At 43.0% G+C, this 18335-nt stretch overlaps 1 protein-coding gene across 2 annotated transcripts in view; it reads right to left on the bottom strand.

The window, feature by feature from the left end:
- Window positions 1-1107: 1107 nt before the first annotated feature.
- PDGFRB (platelet derived growth factor receptor beta) overlaps window positions 1108-18335 on the bottom strand; it is a 111999-nt gene continuing 94771 nt past the window's right edge. For both annotated transcript variants that reach the window (XM_029583286.1, XM_029583285.1), the window contains exons 18-23: window positions 16259-16381; window positions 14238-14349; window positions 13603-13702; window positions 13409-13514; window positions 11347-11594; window positions 1108-9150 (exon numbers count right to left, since the gene is read on the bottom strand). In XM_029583286.1, coding sequence (XP_029439146.1) covers window positions 9012-9150; window positions 11347-11594; window positions 13409-13514; window positions 13603-13702; window positions 14238-14349; window positions 16259-16381 — 828 coding nt within the window. In that variant the 3' untranslated portion in view covers window positions 1108-9011. The remainder of the gene's footprint in view (window positions 9151-11346; window positions 11595-13408; window positions 13515-13602; window positions 13703-14237; window positions 14350-16258; window positions 16382-18335) is intronic.

Below are 18335 nucleotides of genomic sequence, written 5' to 3' on the forward strand. Positions count from 1 at the left end.
CCCACAACCCCTCCCCCCCCAAAACAAGAAAAGGTTGTTTCATTTCTGTGCTATAGCATGGAAATTAAACGAAAGTTTTCCCATGCACACCCCTATTGTCCCTGCCAAGATGGAAGATTACCGAGATTGAATTTGACTATTTTTCTCCAGTAAAAATTTAAAAAGGGCACATTTTAAATTTCTGACAAGTAAGGAGCCAAGAAGCTACACCAATACTTCCTGTTGCAACCAACAGAGGGTACTCTCAAGAAACCATCTGCTTCTCCTGCAGAAGATGCATATTTAATATTAATACAGATGGATTCCAATCAAATAAAAATTAATTATCAAGTTTTTTTTTAGTACTTCTATGAGTAGTGACTTTGATGTCCCCCAAACCCTCTCTGTCCCATTATTCCAATTTGCCCCTTCAGAACATATTTCTGAATGTAATCCTGGTAACCAGGAGACAAAATTCAACAAGGGCGTCATCAGCACTTGATTAGCCCTCCCAAACTCAAGCTAAGCTTGAAGATTAAACAGAGCCTTCCCCATCCCTCAGTGACAGGGATGTCATTTTTCTGGCTCACGAGTACTCACATCTTAGGATTCAGGGCATTCAGAAATCCTGTTAAGGGTGGTGGTTATGAGCAAAGGTCCTGGACAAAAAAAGTCTCTCCTTTGACAGGATGGGGATGGGAACTGAGGAACTTAATTTAAATTTTTTGTTTTTAAGACTTGAGGCCACCTCTGCACCTCATTGCGGCTGGATCTCCTCACAGAACCCTCTCAGAACCACTGACCGTCCCGTTGCTGGAGCATTCCATTCGCAGAAATTAAGCAGGGTTAGATTGAGGGGAACCCATCCATGGCTTCTAGGCCCAAGGCTAGAGTAGTGCTACAAGTGCTCACATGCCTGATTTTCATTTTTTCCCTTTAACTTGCTTTAAAGGTTGGTAACTCTAAGTTAAATCTCTCTTTCCTGTACTGTCTTGTTGCTGTCTGTGGCCCCAGAGTGCATTTCTTGCTTGTCAAAAAATAATTTCAATAGTTTTTGCAGATAACAAACTATACAGGCACGGCAACTGGGGCAAGGGGGCAGTAATATTGTAAGTGAAACAAAACCAATGGTAGTTTAAGAAGCAACAATTTTAATTTTAAAAATCTTTAAAAAAAAAATACACATATATGAAAAGTTTACAGCATGAACAATAACATATCTTGATGATTTAAATGAAACCTAGTGTAACTCCTAAAACACAGATGTAAACATAGGATTACGGAACATCCTTCGTACCATAGTAACACTGAATTCAGATCCATTCTAGGCTTTTCAAATAGGCCCTTGGATCTGTTTGAGGGGAAATGGAGGTTACATTTTTCTTCTAGAGAGTACACTTGTGCCACCTAGTGTGAACACAAATACCCAGAACTTATCACACACACAGGTTGGGAAGTTTTGTTTCATGCACTGCTAGCTAATTTCCCTGCAGCGAAAGCTGCTCCATGGGGAAGGAGATTTTGTGGCTGGAAGTCAGCCTGCTGTCAATAGGCTGGGGAATCAGTGCTGCCAAACCTTCCTGGTACAAGGACAGTGAAATTGGGTGTTTGTGCACCACCAGGAACATGAGGTAAGTGCTCCAGACCTCGGTCTTTTCAAACGTCTTTTAGTCATGACGGTAATAACTTGGATTTATATCATGTGTTTCACCAGAGCAGAATGCTGCTGGTCTTTACAATTATAGCAAGTCAAGCAATGCACACAGTCATCTGTGAAGCTCAAGGAGGGAATATTATTTTATGCATGATCGGAGGCTGAATGGAGGCTTGTGAAGTGGAGGTGGGGGGGGGGGGGGGGGGGAAGGAATAGTCTTACCCATTTTCAGTGAGGTGCAATAGAATGATAAAATAGCTAAAATACAGAGACCATTACAATCTTTTACTGCAGCAGATTATATGCAGTAGAAAATAGTAACATCATAAATGACCACTGATAAAGACCCATTGACCCATATGATCTGCCCAGTTGTCTTCCAGTCTGGTTTTCTACCCCTTGGGTAGATGAGCATATAACGCTCTATACTTAATCCAGCACCAGCAGCTTCGCATTTGTTTTGTTCATTTGGCTGCGGTTGTATGGAAGGAGTCCACCTATTGTATACATTGTCAAGGCCCATGCACGCATCCTGAAAAGTTCTGTAGAATTTCAAAATTATTATATACATCCAGTAGGTACTTATTTATTCATTGGGCTGGGGTGTGGGTCCTGAGTCTCTTGTTGTAGTTCAGTATCTTCCAGCCATATACAAACTTTGTTATAATCAAACACGCACCCTACGCTATCGTTTTAGGGCAGCATCCAGCCCTGCGGCAGTCAGTTTACCTACATTGCAGTACACTGCACTGCGCGGCATTCTGTAAGTATACAGTACCTGTATCACTATTTGCTTTCCAGTAATGATGTACTGCAGTTATACTGAACTTCACTCCTGTGATCAAGAAGAGAAGCTCATCTGAGTATATGCCCAGATCCAATACCGTGCTGGTACCATTTCACTTAAATTGAAAGTAGAAGTGTTTTAAGAGTAGGAAATGGGCAGACCAGAATAAGCTAACCCAGTAGGCATGCATTCTACTAGTCCAACCAACAGAAGGCAGTGTTTGTTAGCTGTTGGGGGGGAAAAACTAATGTGCTGAGGCCAAAGTAGCTTTTTCATCTGGAATTGGAATCAGACAACAACCAACAAGGGTCCCGACTTTTACAGTCTGGGGAACTGCTAAGCTTGGGGATAACCTGCACGGAGCAGCAGTTACTATCCTTAACAGAAGGCATGGGATTACTACCCTTAACTAATAAGCCTCCATGCCTTTGGCACAACTGCATCGCTCTCGGTTTTGATAGTGGGATGGGGGGGGCAGGGAGAGGAATTGGATTCAGATGATAACAACACGGGCTCTGACTTTTACGGTCTGGGATACTGATACACAGACATAAGGAAAAAAAACACAGGACTGCTTCAACGGGCAAGTTCATAAGCAAAGCATGTCAAGCAGCACTATCTGAAATGTTAAGAAGACTCAACACCCAGCAACCATTTGGTCCTTTTCTGCTATCGTTACTATGTTACTATGAGATGCATTAATTTCAGTTATCATGAGACTGTGGGGAAGGTTTGTAGGAAAAAGGTTACATAGTAATATAGTAAAGTATGGCAGATAAAAACCAACATGGTCATCTATTTTGCACAGCAAAGGGTTTAGGGTTGTAAGTGCCACGCCGTGCTGGTTCATATCTATCGTCTTGATAATAGGGATCCTCTACACCCTTTTGAATCCCATCCCCATTTTTGTAATCACGATCATCTTCTCTGGGAGGATATTCCAGAAATCCCCCACTCTTTCTGTGGAAAAATATTTCCTGACATTGCTCCAGAGTCTACCCCCGGGAGCTTCATATCATGACCCCATGGTTCTACAGCTTTCCTTTCCACTGGAAAAAAGTTTCTTGTGCATTTTTAACAACTTTCAAGTAATTAAAAGTCTGTATAATATTCCTCTGCTCTCCTCTTCTGTAGGATATACATATCTATATCCTTGAGTCTTTGTTGTCTACTGCTTATCACGCTGAAATGTCACATACTTCAGCTAGGAGGAAAGTGATAATGGCATCATTATCCCGTGAAGGTGCAATTTGGGACTCCTTTGGCATTTTTTATTTAAATCAGTTGAGTTATGGTATCAAGCACTCTAAAGTACCATCATCATGATTCACCAATATAAAAAGATTCTGGGTAATTATAGCTATTTTAGGGATCAGTTTCAAGGTGATGCCTGAGCAAAGTCCTTCGATGTAGATCTAATATATCCTTGAGAGGTCTCTGTATGGGGCAGGGTTTCCCAAGCCTGTCCTGTTGTCCCCACAGCCAGTGCAGTTTTCAGGATACCCACCATGAATATGCATGGGTAGACTTAAGATCCAGTATATGTAAATTAATTTCCTGTGTGTTCATTATGGATATCCTGAAAACCCGATTGGCTGTTTGAGAGTCATTGATTAAGGGCTTCGTTCCTGTCGTCTGACTGCTCATTTCAATATGATATCCAGGACACTTGCAGGATATGGAAAGGGCAATTTTCAAAAGCCCTTTACTGGCGCTAATCGACGAGTCTGAAAGTCAGCCTCCCTCAATGAGGCGAAGAGTCACAACATGCAGAGTTTGAGGTTTTCCCGGGGACATTTTTAAGGTGAGGGAGAAAAAGTTCACGCGTGGAGGCCGTTCTCATGTCTTCGTATGGATGTTCCCAGCAAAAATCTGCCCATTGAGAAAAGCAGGTGCACGAGCCTGTGGCAAGTTTCAAAGTGCAAGCACACACGTACTCAAGCTCTGGGAATCGGTGAAAAGGATGCGTGGTCTTTGCACTCAGTGCAGACAGTGTAAAACTCTGTAAAACTCGCCCCCAGTTGCTATTTTAGTGTGCCAATGAAATTTTGAGCTGCCCTGTTCTGCGGTTACCGAAATCTTGCAGCTGTTATGTACATCTGGCCCTTGTGCATTCACTGCTGCACATCACATTTCTTACGGTTGCTTCATGCCCCCAAAATTGTACAGGTTGCAGGAAAGTGAAAGAAAAAGGAATGAGGAGAAATCTGAGCAGGCGTACTGAGGTTTGTGGAAGGAATACTGCCCGACTCCACACCTTTGGGTTTTTTTTGAACGTCAGACTGTATTCTGAACATTTCTTTCGCGTGACTTCTGGTTACTGGAGCACTTCTCTCATTTTCACCAGCCTTTCTTAAAATCAATGAAGAAAGCCGTGGAGCATCTGATGAATAGGTTCATCTACTCTCTCACCTCCCACACACACACACACACACACACAGCACTTTCATTCTGCTGGCAAGCTGCTGGAGCACTGAAGGCAACAGTTTTCCTCTCCAGTAATTTTCTTGAAACATGCTGGTGAAACATTTTGAGGACTTACGGGATTCATTCCAGCGAGGTTCGTAGAAGGATCTGGAGAATCCTGTGCCTTATGGTCTTGCCTGGAATGATCACTGCTCTGCTACCTTCCGACTGATTTTATGGATAAGACATTGACTTTCTGCATGGGGGGAGTAATGTTGACGAACTGCCCATCCCCTCCCCCCCTCCCCAAGCTTCATTGCACTTTCCTTTGCATTTCTATTTCACAGACCTGATTCCCAAGCAACAATGAAGGAAATATTAAAGTCCTTCATGCTACAGATTTCCGAACACATAGTAAAGACTTTAACCTATAATATATCATATAACAACAAAATTTGTGCATGTAAAAAAGCATCAAAGGAATAAAAAATAAACAGATTAACATAAAATAGTACTTTGTATAACGGACATATACAATATATAAACAGTGACTTCAAAGAAAAATGTGCATTTGATATTTTATCATAACTGTAATTTAAAAATATATAAGAATATTACAGAAACTCCCTTAATTGAAAAATAAAACCTAGCAGGATAACTGTGATTAAACATGGATGTACATGATTGGCACATAATATAGAGTCCTAGAGACCCTGGCACTGGCACTGACATTCAAAAAAACAAGCTGCGCCCTATATGTACCCTTAAGTAAGGTGCTTATTTTTTGCCAAACTTAGGGGCCTAAGGGGTCAGGTGCTTAACTTTGGGAGTTAGGCTCCAAAATTGGCCCGTTTCAAAATTTTCTAGGGGCTAAATTTCAGCTCCTTGTTTTATTATGGTCCTAAATGTAGGAGCCTAAAGTGGGTGGCTACGTGGGCGGAGTTAGGGCGGGGAAACAAAGTTGAGAGCTTAGCACTGCCTTTCAGCATTAGGCACTCAATGTTAGGGAATCAACAGCAGGCCTAGGTTTAGGGGCCCTAAATTTATGTGGATTTTCAGCTGAAAACGTAGGCTCCTAAATTTAGGGGCTAAGCTTTTTTGAATATCGGCTCCCTAAGTTTTCAGCTGAAAACTCACATAAATTTAGTCCAGCTGTTCATTTATCTCGATTGAGGAGCCTAATTTTGAAAATCGGTGCTAAGCTCCCACCCTAACTCCACCCCCAGCTTGTATTCTCACCTGGGAACTGGTGAGTGCTGGGATAAGGCTGCTCAGCTCTGGTCTTCATTCCTTCGATTTATTGCCTCAGTCATTATATTATTTCATTACAGCTTTGGAGGACGTGAAACCCGTCCCATTATTTGCCCTATTGTTTCTGACTAGAAAAGAGCTCGGTTCGCTCACAGTTTCCTTTTTCGCAGCCCAGCACCCCGATGAGCCAGAAATGGGAAACCAGCTCCCATCCTCTGTTTTTTTCCCTTTCAGACCTCCATCCTACAGAATGACTTCCAAAGTATCCAATCACCAAGCCTGATGGCAAAGAACAACAAACGGAAACAGAACCCATGTTATAAATGCATTTAAAAAAAAGAAGTTATTGATAGGAGCAATGCAGCTCTGTGTTCAACATTTGCTCAAATTTTAGAACCATCCTCCTTAAGGTGACATGAACTGTTTCTTTCTATATCCTTACCCAGGTGGTTGGTGTTGTAAACTGCAAATTCAATTCTAGCTCCCTGGTCTACAATGAAAGCTTTTGAACTCCCAGCATGGCCCCAATATGGAGAAGACTTACATTTTGGAAAAGATCGAATCGACCAATCGTACTGACTGACTTGGTCTTTTCCAACAAATAAATCTGATTGTGCCAGCTCAAAAGATATAAATTAGGTCATTAGGTATATTGTTGAGGTATTTTACAGAAAAAGATTTTTGAAGAACTGAACTAAGTACAGCACCGATACGACTGAAGTGGCAGGTGCTGAGTGATTAACATTAGATGCTTATTGAGTGACTGCGGTATGGCCGTATTCTGCATTGTCAGGGACTTTTATTTTACGGTGCCATCTTACTTTACATGCCCTGTGTGCTTCTTCGTCTCTTAGGTTAACCAACACCAAGGGGACTGAAAGGCTCGGGGGGAATGGGTAACAGTGTTACACAGCTTTTCCACCTCTAGGCCAAATCTCTGGTAAGCTGGCCTCTGTGACGTTAGCTAGCGCCAAGGGTCCATAGCAGAAGTGTTCATGCCTCAGCGCCCATGAATTCTGCTGCACAGTCCCCATCGCTGACCTGTATTGAGGTCATAATGAGAGACAAGAGAAGCCAAGTGTCTGGGATCCATATGAGACGGCATCAGTCTGCAAAGTCTATCTACCATGGCTCCTTTACTAACTCTCCCCCCTCCTCCACCTCCACCCCCAGCCACATACCCCACATCAAGATATTTCTTGAAAATTATCTTTTCCATTCTTATTTTATGGCATGGTTTGTCATCCTTCAATAGCGTCTTAAAAAAAAATTTCCAATTTGAATTAAGTGCATATATTTGTACATGACATGAGTGGGAGATGGAACTCTTTTCCTGGGTTTGTTGTAAGAACAATACACTATTTAAACTAAACTAAAACTTTACATTCTGTATTTGTAGCACTATGAGCCCTCTACATTATTTTTCACCACAAAATTGAAAATTAACCTGGGACTATTCAGGAGAAGGTGAAAGATTAACATTGTCACTTTACACACTTTGCAGGGACCTTCCAGCATGTTATTTAAACATCTATATTCATGTACCGTATATAAAGATAGATATAATGGCATATATGTACTGCGGATACTGTATTTGTCTTGCTGAATGTTCTGAGGAAGTTAATGTAAAAAAGGTGACTCAGTCGGCTAGACACAGGCAGACAAACCCTGCCTGCAGCCTGATAAACAAAATATGAGTCAGAAGCACATGAAGCTAAGTCTTTGGCATTTCAATTTACTCACTGTTTTGATCTTTAGATCTTAGGCCTGCTAAGATGCTAAAAGCTACAGCCTGTGAAGGTAAATCCACGCACAAAAAGCTCAGTCCTTACCGCTGCCGGCTGCATTTCTACACAGAACTTGTACATTAGCTGCACGAGTCAACAGAGAGAAACACCCCAGCACCATATTTTGCTCTGCATTTTACTGGCACGGGCTAGTTTTAAGCTGCTTGGCGTTTTCCCTTTAGTTTCTAGTGTCTGCACAAGCGGTCCACTGGCAAAAATGAGAACAACTGCCCTGGCTGCCCTCTCCCTTTGTGCTCTTGTCTGAGGATGCCCTTAGGAGATTGCCTTTTGCTTTGAAGCAGTAGCATGAAAAAAATGGATTGGTTAAAAGCTTGCACCATGCCTTCTGTTTGGATGCTGTCAGCAAGTGTAGAGTTACATCCTTCCACTCAATGGTTTAGCTAATTGGCAGTGCTTCCCAGCCAATGATACGGTTTGTTGTCCAACGAAATGCCACAAAGATTTGAACAGATAATGAGAAACAGAACAGTCGAATGCAACAATGGACATACAGCTGTTCTCTTTTCCATTTATACTTTTTACCGAGGGCGTCTCCTGCATGCTCCGAAACATATGTGTCTGCTTAGCTAGCCTGCTAGCCACATGGACAATACACAAGCTCAAAAATAAGTGGCCAGCAGAGACTTCTTATTGGCTCCAGAACTGGTTAGAAAGTTGGAAAGCGGGAAGTTCGTGTGGCTCTAAAAATGAAGGAAAGATCACAGAAAATTCAAAACAAAACAAAGTAAAAAAGGCATCTACTGCAAAAAAAAACAAAAAACAAAAGAAAAAGTAATTCGGTGACAACAACCTCCAGTAACCAGCTCCCTTCACGTTGCATTATTTGGTCCTGTTGGAAAGAAAAGCGCTTCTCTTCAGTGCTTCTTCTGTTTTTACTGGCTTCTGGTGAGAGATTCTTTCAAGTTTGCTCCCTTTTTCATTGAAGAAGCTGAGTTTACTTTTATGAATTCACTTTGCAAAAGGCCTCAAGACAGCAAAAGTGAAGAAAGGTTTCTACAGAGTCTGGAGATGTGCTTTTCTTTGCGGAGCGTCATGGGTCTCTGTAGTAGGAAGCGTAATGCAGACATTTCTACAAGTCCTGCAAGATCTTTTGGTTCACAGCCAACCCAACTCGCCAGGTTTATTGCTACAGAAAGCTCTCTTCCACCTCCAGCTGCTCTCGTTCTTGCCCCTGACAGGGTTCCTTCCCCACCTCTTCCTCTGGAAGGTCCAGGGGGCTATCGCAGGAAATGGTTGATGACGTGTTGCCCTCGTGTAGTGCAGAACTAAACGAAAAATACATAGGATTATTTCTTGGTATCTGTCGAAGTTTTCCTTTCTTGCTAAAAGTTGGAAAAATATTTCCCCCCATCAAAAAGACTGACAGCAGAATGTCGGCATTGTCTACGCGTCTTGTTACGCGTACTTTCTTTCTCAACCCATACATGCCCCTGGGAATGCTGACCTTAACAGTGGCTCAATACCAGCCGCATTGTGGACCAGCATGATATATTTAGCAGCTGTACCCAGGAACCTAGGCACCCAACGCTGGGGGCAAGGCATCTAGACCCCTTTGAAAACCTTCGTGTAGAGATATCCTGAAAACCAGAGCCGAAGGCCCCAAGGATGAGTGTGAGCAGCACTGGTGAAGAAGGTCATGATGGCAGAAGAGGAGCTTAGACACGGCTCCTAATGGCTGAATCAGAAGGCGGCAATCAGTGAATATGGCGTCTCATGATGACATGGGATAGAGGAATTATGCAATTTGACCGGCTCTGAGCTCTGTCAGAGATCTCAAGCATCAAGGCAGTGGTTCTCAGCTCAGTCCTGGAAGCATGCCTAAGTGGTTTAGTTTATAAATATCTGAATGAATATGCCTGAGATATATTTCCACATACTAGAGACCTAGCATATCCACTGTACCTCCAGGACTGGGATGGGAAATACTGCATTGTCAATATTTAAAGCTATGCACTATGCTTATGAGTTCTGGTCCAACATACTGAAGTAGGGGAAATATTTAAAGTTCTATTAGTAAAATAAAGAAGTCTATTTTTTAATGTTTTTACAATGCATAAGTGGCATGTAGAGCAATGTGCAAAAGTATAGCACTGTAATGACTTAACAGACTAATCAAGAAACACAGACTCAGAGGCAGAGTTATGATTTTAGTGCCCCGGGCACTGTTGTTGGACAACAGGGGGCAGAAGGTCTAAGGCACAGGCCCCCCCCCCCCCCCAGATTCCTGTGGCAGCTCAGGGGTAGATCCTGTAGCAAAAATTTAAAAATACTGAAGCACATTGGCAAACATTTCTATCTTTTACATTACATTATAAAAATAAATGTGTTTAATTATTTATTTAGTTATTTGTTTGTTTATTGGTTTTTGTATACCGTCACTCGGGTTTATTAGTATAATTTATTTTATTTTTATTGGGTGAAAAACGTGGTCTCAAGTATCAGTACAGGGAGGAGGCCTCAGGGTTGGGGAGTGGGAGGTAGGAGGATCAGGAAAAGGGTGAGGAGAAAAGGGGAGGCATGTGAGAAGGGACTATGGAAGGGGAGGATGGAAGATGGGGAAGATGATGGAGAGAGGGAGAGGAGGAGGTTCTAGATCTGAGGAAGGGGAGGAGGGAGTAGGAAGAGTTGGGGAGTAGGTTTCAGGATCTGGGGAGAAGGGAGAGATAGGAAGGAAGGAAAGGAGGGTCCAGGATCTGGAGGATAGAATCCAAGATCAAGGGAGGGTGGGGGGGGGAGGATTTGAATTGCAGTGGATGGAGAGGAGAGGAGGGAGGTGTCCCCACCATGCTCCTTGCAGCCCCCTCTCTAACATCCTAGCCGATATGGCAAAATGTTGGGGGAAGGACTCTCCCGGTGCTTTGCACACACAACTGACATCAATCCCTTCTCGCCTCACACCCATGAACACTGCGTCCTACCCTTGTTCCCCTCTCTCTTACATGTAGACCTACACCCCCGACCCCCCCCCCCCAGCCAATCCCATTCTCATCTCACAGTGTCTCTTCCCAATGTCTACTCAGCCCCTCCTAATCTCACCAAAATGATCCCCCTGCGCTCTGTCTGCTGGAGGCGCTCCTGCTCCCTGCATGCTCCCCGGAGGGACATGGATCAGGAACGAGGGGAGGGGGCTTTTCTCTGCTGACTGAGATTCAGCACAGCCAGGCTGCTGCCCCGGGCTTGCACAGACTTCGGTTACAAGTACTCTAGAGAAATGGCACTTCTGTAGAATTCACAACAGAAAATGCTAAATTTTATCAACCAAAACCTTTCCATATGGTAGAAAACTGCAATTATGATAAGTACCAAATACAAATAGCTTTAAGTTCAATTCCTTTCACATGCTTAATTCAAAGTCGGCCGTAAGTCATATACAGCATTTTTAATTTGGGTGGACAAGGGGGATCACTTTGCTATGGTGTTCCCTCAAGAAATGTGAGGGTCCCGTAAAGCTGTCTTCCTACCTGGGCCGGCTCTCTGAAGTCTCGTCAGGAGCGTCTTCAGAGCCCTCTGGCCTGGGATCTGGGAGGGGAATGATGTAATTGTTGCTACTGTCCTGCTGCTGCTGCACAGCCGTGTAGTTGACAGAAGTTGCTTCATTACCGCCTGCATCTCCAGGCACAAGACTTTTCACCTTCTGCAGCCTGGGCCTTGCTCGGACAACTGCAGGATGGTCACTTTTGGAAAATTCCTCATCCACTTGTTGGTATTTCTGCAGTGTTCATTAGAAAGAGAATGCTTTGTGTGCACCCTTGAATATCGTAAGCCAGATATTTATGATTACACAGCATTAACAGAAGTCTTGGTACCGTAAAACATATACTGTAATACCGTTTACAGAGCTGAGAATGTTTTCAATTTGCACAATTTACCCGGCCTTATTTTCATAATAATTTCCTTATTCCATGTTCGTACACTTGGATAAGTAGACGTAAAGTCAGCAAACAAGTTGTAGGTGATCCCTTTTTACCGAACTAACAATACATTTTTGACTAACCTTTGAGATCTATGCCCCTTTCAACAGGTGAGTGCAAAAGTTCAAGGACAGATCATGGGGAGAAATCCTAGCTCTTAAAGCTGGCCTGCATTATCAGAGGTTCCCTCTGTTTTCTCCTGCTCCTTTGGGCTCCTGCCTCACTCAGAGCCAGAGCTGGGATCCAGGAATTGCTTTCCCTATTTTATATCCCCTCCCAATGTACTTTAGCTCAATCGCTGCTGCAGCAGTGCTCAGCAAGGCCTCATACGGCAGGCTCCCTGCGGCTCCTAAATCCAGCCACTAGGTGTTGCTGTCACACCAAGTCCTCTGCACGGCAGTGCACAGCACTGCTACTGCCAGCAGCCCAACCCAATAAAAAATAAATCAAGGTCAATATTTAAAATTGAACATTTAGGTAAGTTAGCTAGATAATGCCTATGCTGGGGAATATACCTGTATTTGGCTCTCCATAGCCGAATAGACTATATCTGGCTATGTTAGACCTGTTCTATGACAAGTCTAATTAATCTGGTTAACTTAACTGGATAAGTCTGAATATCGCTATTTATCCAGCTAGAAGGATAAGTAGTGGTGCCCCTGACGTATCCGGCTAAGTGGCAACCGCTGAACATAGCCGGACATTCAGCGGCCACTACCGAGCTGGATAAGTCGCTCCAACAGAGAATTTAGTTTTGCAGATTTGCAAAAGGAAGGAAAAGAAACTCTTAAAGGCCCCTACGCACTAAAGTGCAGATTTATTTCGCAAAAGGAGTAAATATGAAAAAGTACCAAAATGTCACAGTTTTGCATATCCGTTGCACATTCACCCTTATGCACAAACAGCTGCAAAGCTGGTGCTTTACCAGTAGTAAGCTCGCATGCTTATTAGTCGGCTGCAAGCAAAAAGGTTTGCAGAAAATTCTGAGTTAATGAGCTGCAGCAAAGCAAAATCTTTGCAAAGCAGCTTATTTATTTAGAATTCAGCAAAAGCAATTACGTGAAGATGCCTTTGGGGGTCGGCTTTCACAAAAAAAAAAAAAAGATAACTGTGCCTCGATGAGGTGTAGTTATCTTTTTCAGACTTCTCCCCTGGAAATGATGTACAGAAGTTTGCTATTGGCACAGGTAGCAAACTTGCATGTGAACAAGGCTGCTAATCCATTTTCAATCCTGCGTGCTAGAACATTGACCTCGAAAAGCAACTACACAATATTGTCTCTTTATGTGATGTGCTCTGTAGATTACACACCCAGAAAGTACTGTTCATGTGATAACCTGAAAATAATTTCACAGGTTTTTCCTTCGTGTTTGTGAAGCTACACAGGGAGATCTTTAAGTTTAGTTCTCCATTTCCTAGTATTTCATTCAGACCTTTTTGTTTTGCATTCTACAATAGCAATACTTGGGACACCATAGGGAATATTTGGTTGCGTTCCATGGAGATTGACTCTTGTGCATGAGTTTTTGCACAATTCCAACCCTCCTCAATGAAACAGACATATCATCACAATCAAACCAGGATTTATTAACGAGGAAGGAAGGAAACCTACCTCCTTGTAACCCTCTTCCAAAAGATTTTCCATGAGCCCGACTAACTGAAAAAAGGGAGGTCTTGTCTCAAACTTCTCATCCCAACATTTCTGCATGATTTCATAGCTGGGAAGAAGAGCAGAAAGAACACACTGGGATTATTTAGTGCCCCCAGTAATCCTTTGCATGTTTCCAGCAAGTAACAGATCCTTACACGTCGTCTGATGCATGTGTGGGTTTGGACATTCGGTAGCCTCGTTTGATTGCATTGTAGAATTGCTCATTCATGGGCAGCTCGGGATATGGCGTTCCACCTAGGGATCAGAAAGAAGGCTTTGAACAGGAGGTAGGAGAAAGGAAGAGTCCAGGTGAATCCACTCAGGTCCGTTTTTTTTTCATCTTCCCCCACTGGCACCAGCTCTCCCCCCCCCCCCTTCAACATTACTAATTCAGGGTCCTCTCTTAATTTCTTGCATTTTGGTTGGTTTACACGGTACTCCCTTTTCACTTTCTAACACTGCCGCTGTGTTAGTTATCTAGAATTTTCATTAACACTCGATTCATATAATCATGAAGTAGAAAAAAAAATTCTTAGCACTCATCAATTGTAAAGAAAACGTCAGTCGCGTTTTTGCAATGTATTTCATCAAGAAAGAAGATATTCTGAGAAGAACCCTTTTCTGCAATGTTTGAGGTCAAAGGAATTTCTCCCTGGTAACCAGTGGTGAGATGGGCCAAATAAAAAAAACCTTACCACCTTTGAAAAAGATGTAGCAAAAGATCGACGAGTCCAATGGTTTTCATGTAAGGCAGAGGAAAAGTATTTTACTGGACTACCACACTACTTACCTAAAGTAAATATCTCCCAGAGGAGGATTCCATAGGACCAGACATCACTCAGACTTGTGTACAAGTTGTTAAAGATGCTCTCGGGTGCCATCCACTTCAGGGGCAAGAATGTCTGTTTAGGGTAACGGTAGAAGACGATGATGTAATTCTCAAACCTTATTTTGGTTCCTTATTTAGTTATTAAAAAATATTTAGAGGCTCAGGGCAGGGTACAACTAAAAACACTCATCAGTCTTTCGACGCCTACAGGCAAGGCCACACACAAAAACGATCAGAGACCAAAGCATTACGCCATGAATGATGTCAGAAGGTCTATCTGCGAGGAGTGAACATGTTAAGGGTGAGCAAAGCACGGCCCAACAACTCGGGAAAACTGAATATATTCTTAGCAACCTGCACACTGCCGGGGACATCACTTCAGCGCCTTGCTCTGGTGCGGTAAGCACCATTTTGATGTATGGTCACAGGTCATAATGGCACCGGCTGCACCAGGGGGAAGGCGCCAAAGTGACATCACTTCGGTGCCATCCTCCAAGCAGACGGGTGCCATTTTTAAAGCATCGGAACCCGTGCAGGGATGACTGGGCACCCACTTCTGCCCTTTTTCACCGAGGATCAGGGAAGGGGTTAAGTGGCGGCCAGGTTGGGAGCAACTCATCCCAGTACCTTTAAATAGGGGGTGGGAACCAACCCCAGTTCCTCTCTTGATCTTAATTCTGGCCCAAGGCCAGCTCTGGGCAGGCCCCAACCGGGCCAGATTACTTTTTTGGCCAGGGAGTGTGGATCGCAAGGGCCTGGAGATGCCCAGCCAGGGTCTCAGAAAATCTTTTTTTTAAAGATTGTTTTGTTTTTCATATTTAATATTTTTTTTTCAGTTTAGCAAATAAACAGAACTGGAAAAAATACATTAAACGAATCAAAAAACAATATCTTCTCCAAATTAAAAAAAACAAACTAAAAGAAAAAAAAAATTAAGGGCTGCACATCGCTGATGGGAGATATGACTGAGACATTTAAGTTCCTTAAATAGTATGAATGAGACATTTAAGTTCCTTAAATAGTATGAATAATACATATGAGGGAAAGATTTTTCAGTGGAAAGGAAGTCTTCCAATAGTCATGGTACGAAGCTTAGAAGTGGCAGATTTGGGAGTAACCTAAGGAAACGTTTATTCACAAAAGGAGTGATAGATGCAAGGAGCAACATTCCAGCGGAGGTGGGGGGAAGGAAAACAGCAGGAACATGCCTGAAGGAGCTGCAGGGGTCCTTGGCTGCCTGTCCCGCGACTCTCCCTGTTGCTGTGGGACTGAGGCCCTGCAAAGGAGTGTGCCTAGGGAAAGTGAGCCGTGGAGGCGAGATGGTGCACCCGCTGAGGCTCCCTGTTGGAAGAACCCCGGGACACAGGTGGACCACCAGGTTTGATGCATGGAGGGAAGAATTTAGAGGTCCAGGAAGATAAGACTGGCCCTGAGACTGTTGCATGCCCCCTGTATTCTGGGACTCGCTCACACTTCATGTTCACACGGACGTTTGCCCAGACTGCGCAGAGGCATTTCTTAGGGGTGGAGCTGAGGAGGGGTTTGGAGTTGCAAAACTTGACAATATTTGCATAACTTTTCCAGAAAGGTTTGTGCATAACAAAAAGCAGGTGTAATTTGTACAGGGATAATTTTCAGACCAGACTTATAATCGGTAATGTTTTGCTATGTATTACTTTTATGCTTATGTATTGCTATGATGTATCATTTCTTTATGTATTATTATGTATTTTTTTTGATTATGTAACAAGAGTTGCATATAGGTTTCATTCATAGAAAGACATGACATAAATCAAGATTACAGCGAGGATCCTTAGATGCCAGGAAAATAGATCATGTGAGGTCTCCTGTATTGCAGCAGGAAGGGCAATACTAGACTAGACAGGCCCTGTGGTCATTACCTGTCATCCCATTTCTGTGTTTCTATAGCCACTCAATATCTTTCTGCTGTTTTGTGTGATATGTGAGCACTGGATACATACACTGCCTTTGGAAATGTAGTTGGAATCCCGCATGATGTCTCTTGCTAGGCCGAAGTCACAAATTTTCACCAGTTTTCCGTCACAGATCAACACATTTCTTGCAGCCAGATCACGGTGGACACACTGGTGGTAATAGCACAGAAGGCAAATGTGAACAACCAATTTTCCCCTCCTTTCAGCACTGGATGCAACCTTATCGTGCTATCACGCTTCATAAAGTGCCTTAAGCTGCAGAACTCCATTGTGATGGTGCTTTCATTTTAATATATTTAAAACGCTTCTGAGAACTGGAGGTATTAAGGATTATGCTAAATGTAGAAATATGGCTCAGACTAATGTACAGTAGCTTCTTACATACATATATATTAATATTGGAAATAGAGTATCATTTTCTGGTAGTTGGGTATAATACAATCTAGCACTGCCTGTAAATATATTTATTTTCTTCACATTCTAAGTATGCAGCAATAATCAGCTATCAGATTGTCCTTTACACAGGAAGATAGACAGCAAAACTGCTTATGTTAATTTAAATACATCCTTATTTTGCTATTTTCAGTGAAAATCTGTTCACAGTAAGTAAAGTTGGATTTAATTGAAGACACTAAGCATGCTGTTTTGTTTTTCATCTGGCAGATTGTTCCTGCTCCTTATGGGCTTCTGGGTTCATTAAAAACAGGTCCCCTACTGATGCTACAGTACCAGGAGACTTCATTCGCAGCTCTCGAGGGTTCCCACATTTTTAACCCCCTCTTGTCTTTACCCAGCCATCGCATCGGCAATCTGCAGGCTGAGATGCAGAAACAATGGTTCCCTTTGGAGTCAGCAGTCAGCAGATGGCGCTGTTGTGCAATGGCTGGGGAGCCATTCCCTCTGCTATTCAAATTTCATTGGGGAATAGAAAAGCTATTAATATTATAAAGGAAACATTCACAGTTATTCCCATGAGTTAAACAATGTTTTACCAGCAAGAAATGGGCTCAGAGAATTGCCCACCCGACAATGTGGGTTGTTCTATGAGGTGTGAGCCACTCCCCAGGACATGTTTAGGTTGGGGGGGGAGGCAGATAGCACATGCAGACGGCATTTTCGAATCTTTGTGCATTATCTCCAAAGGAAAATGTAGCCACAGAAAAAGCAGGCAGAAATCTCTGGTAGCATTTATTCCTGGGGCAAGAGTCAAAGCAAAACTGTGCTTGCTTGTTTGCCTTGCTTGTTGGTGCTAACCCTGCGGGTAAGAGGTGCCGGCGGCCTCTGCACCAGTTAGATTATTGCCCCCCTATCTGACTGAAAACCTGTTTGGGGTCCTTTTTCCCTCTCAAAGGAATTAAATAATAATAATAATAATAGTGCGCAGCACACAAAATGGCCAAGGGGGTCTTAAAATCTCGGTCTCTTTCTTGATCTTTTTCTCACATGATTGACTTCTGCCTGAGCCATTTCAAAAGTACCCAAAAGATAGTCAAAGGTGAGATGAAAAGAGAGAGAAGGCCATTATGAAAATGATACGGCCAGACCCGGAGTCCTAAGTGGTGCTCCAGGCCCACCAGGAACATCTTGCAAATTCGGAGGAGAGGGTTGGGGAGGGAGCAAAGAACAGGTAAATGGAGGTAGGGAAGGAATTTTGGCATACAAAGGGGATGGGATTTGGCACTGAAGGCAGGGCATGGCCAGCACTTTTAGAATTATTTTTTTTTTACAGTTCTGCTACTTCTGGGTGTGATGGGGGGAGTGTGAGGCATAGGGAGGTTCTCAATAGGATCCTCCCCCACGGGTATTTACACATGAGATGGGGTAAAGGGATTTGCGAGCAGCTCAGGTCCTGGAAGCACTGGATGTGCATTAGCATCCCTATGCCACTGGTGAAAGTTAACTATACCTCTTGAGGCATAGGTAACGTTCATCAAATAACACAGCTTGCGAATTTTAGGGCAATCTGTGTTCATTGATTTGCATAATATTTCACTATTAATGAGATGATTTGCATGCATTTGCATAAAAACCAGATCATTGTTATGCCTGCATTGAGCTAGGTTTTTTGAGAGTGGATAATACACAAAATTTGTAATTCTATGTT

The sequence above is a fragment of the Rhinatrema bivittatum genome, chromosome 18 (assembly GCF_901001135.1).
Source record: "Rhinatrema bivittatum chromosome 18, aRhiBiv1.1, whole genome shotgun sequence".
In the NCBI taxonomy this organism is placed as follows: Eukaryota; Metazoa; Chordata; class Amphibia; order Gymnophiona; family Rhinatrematidae; genus Rhinatrema; species Rhinatrema bivittatum.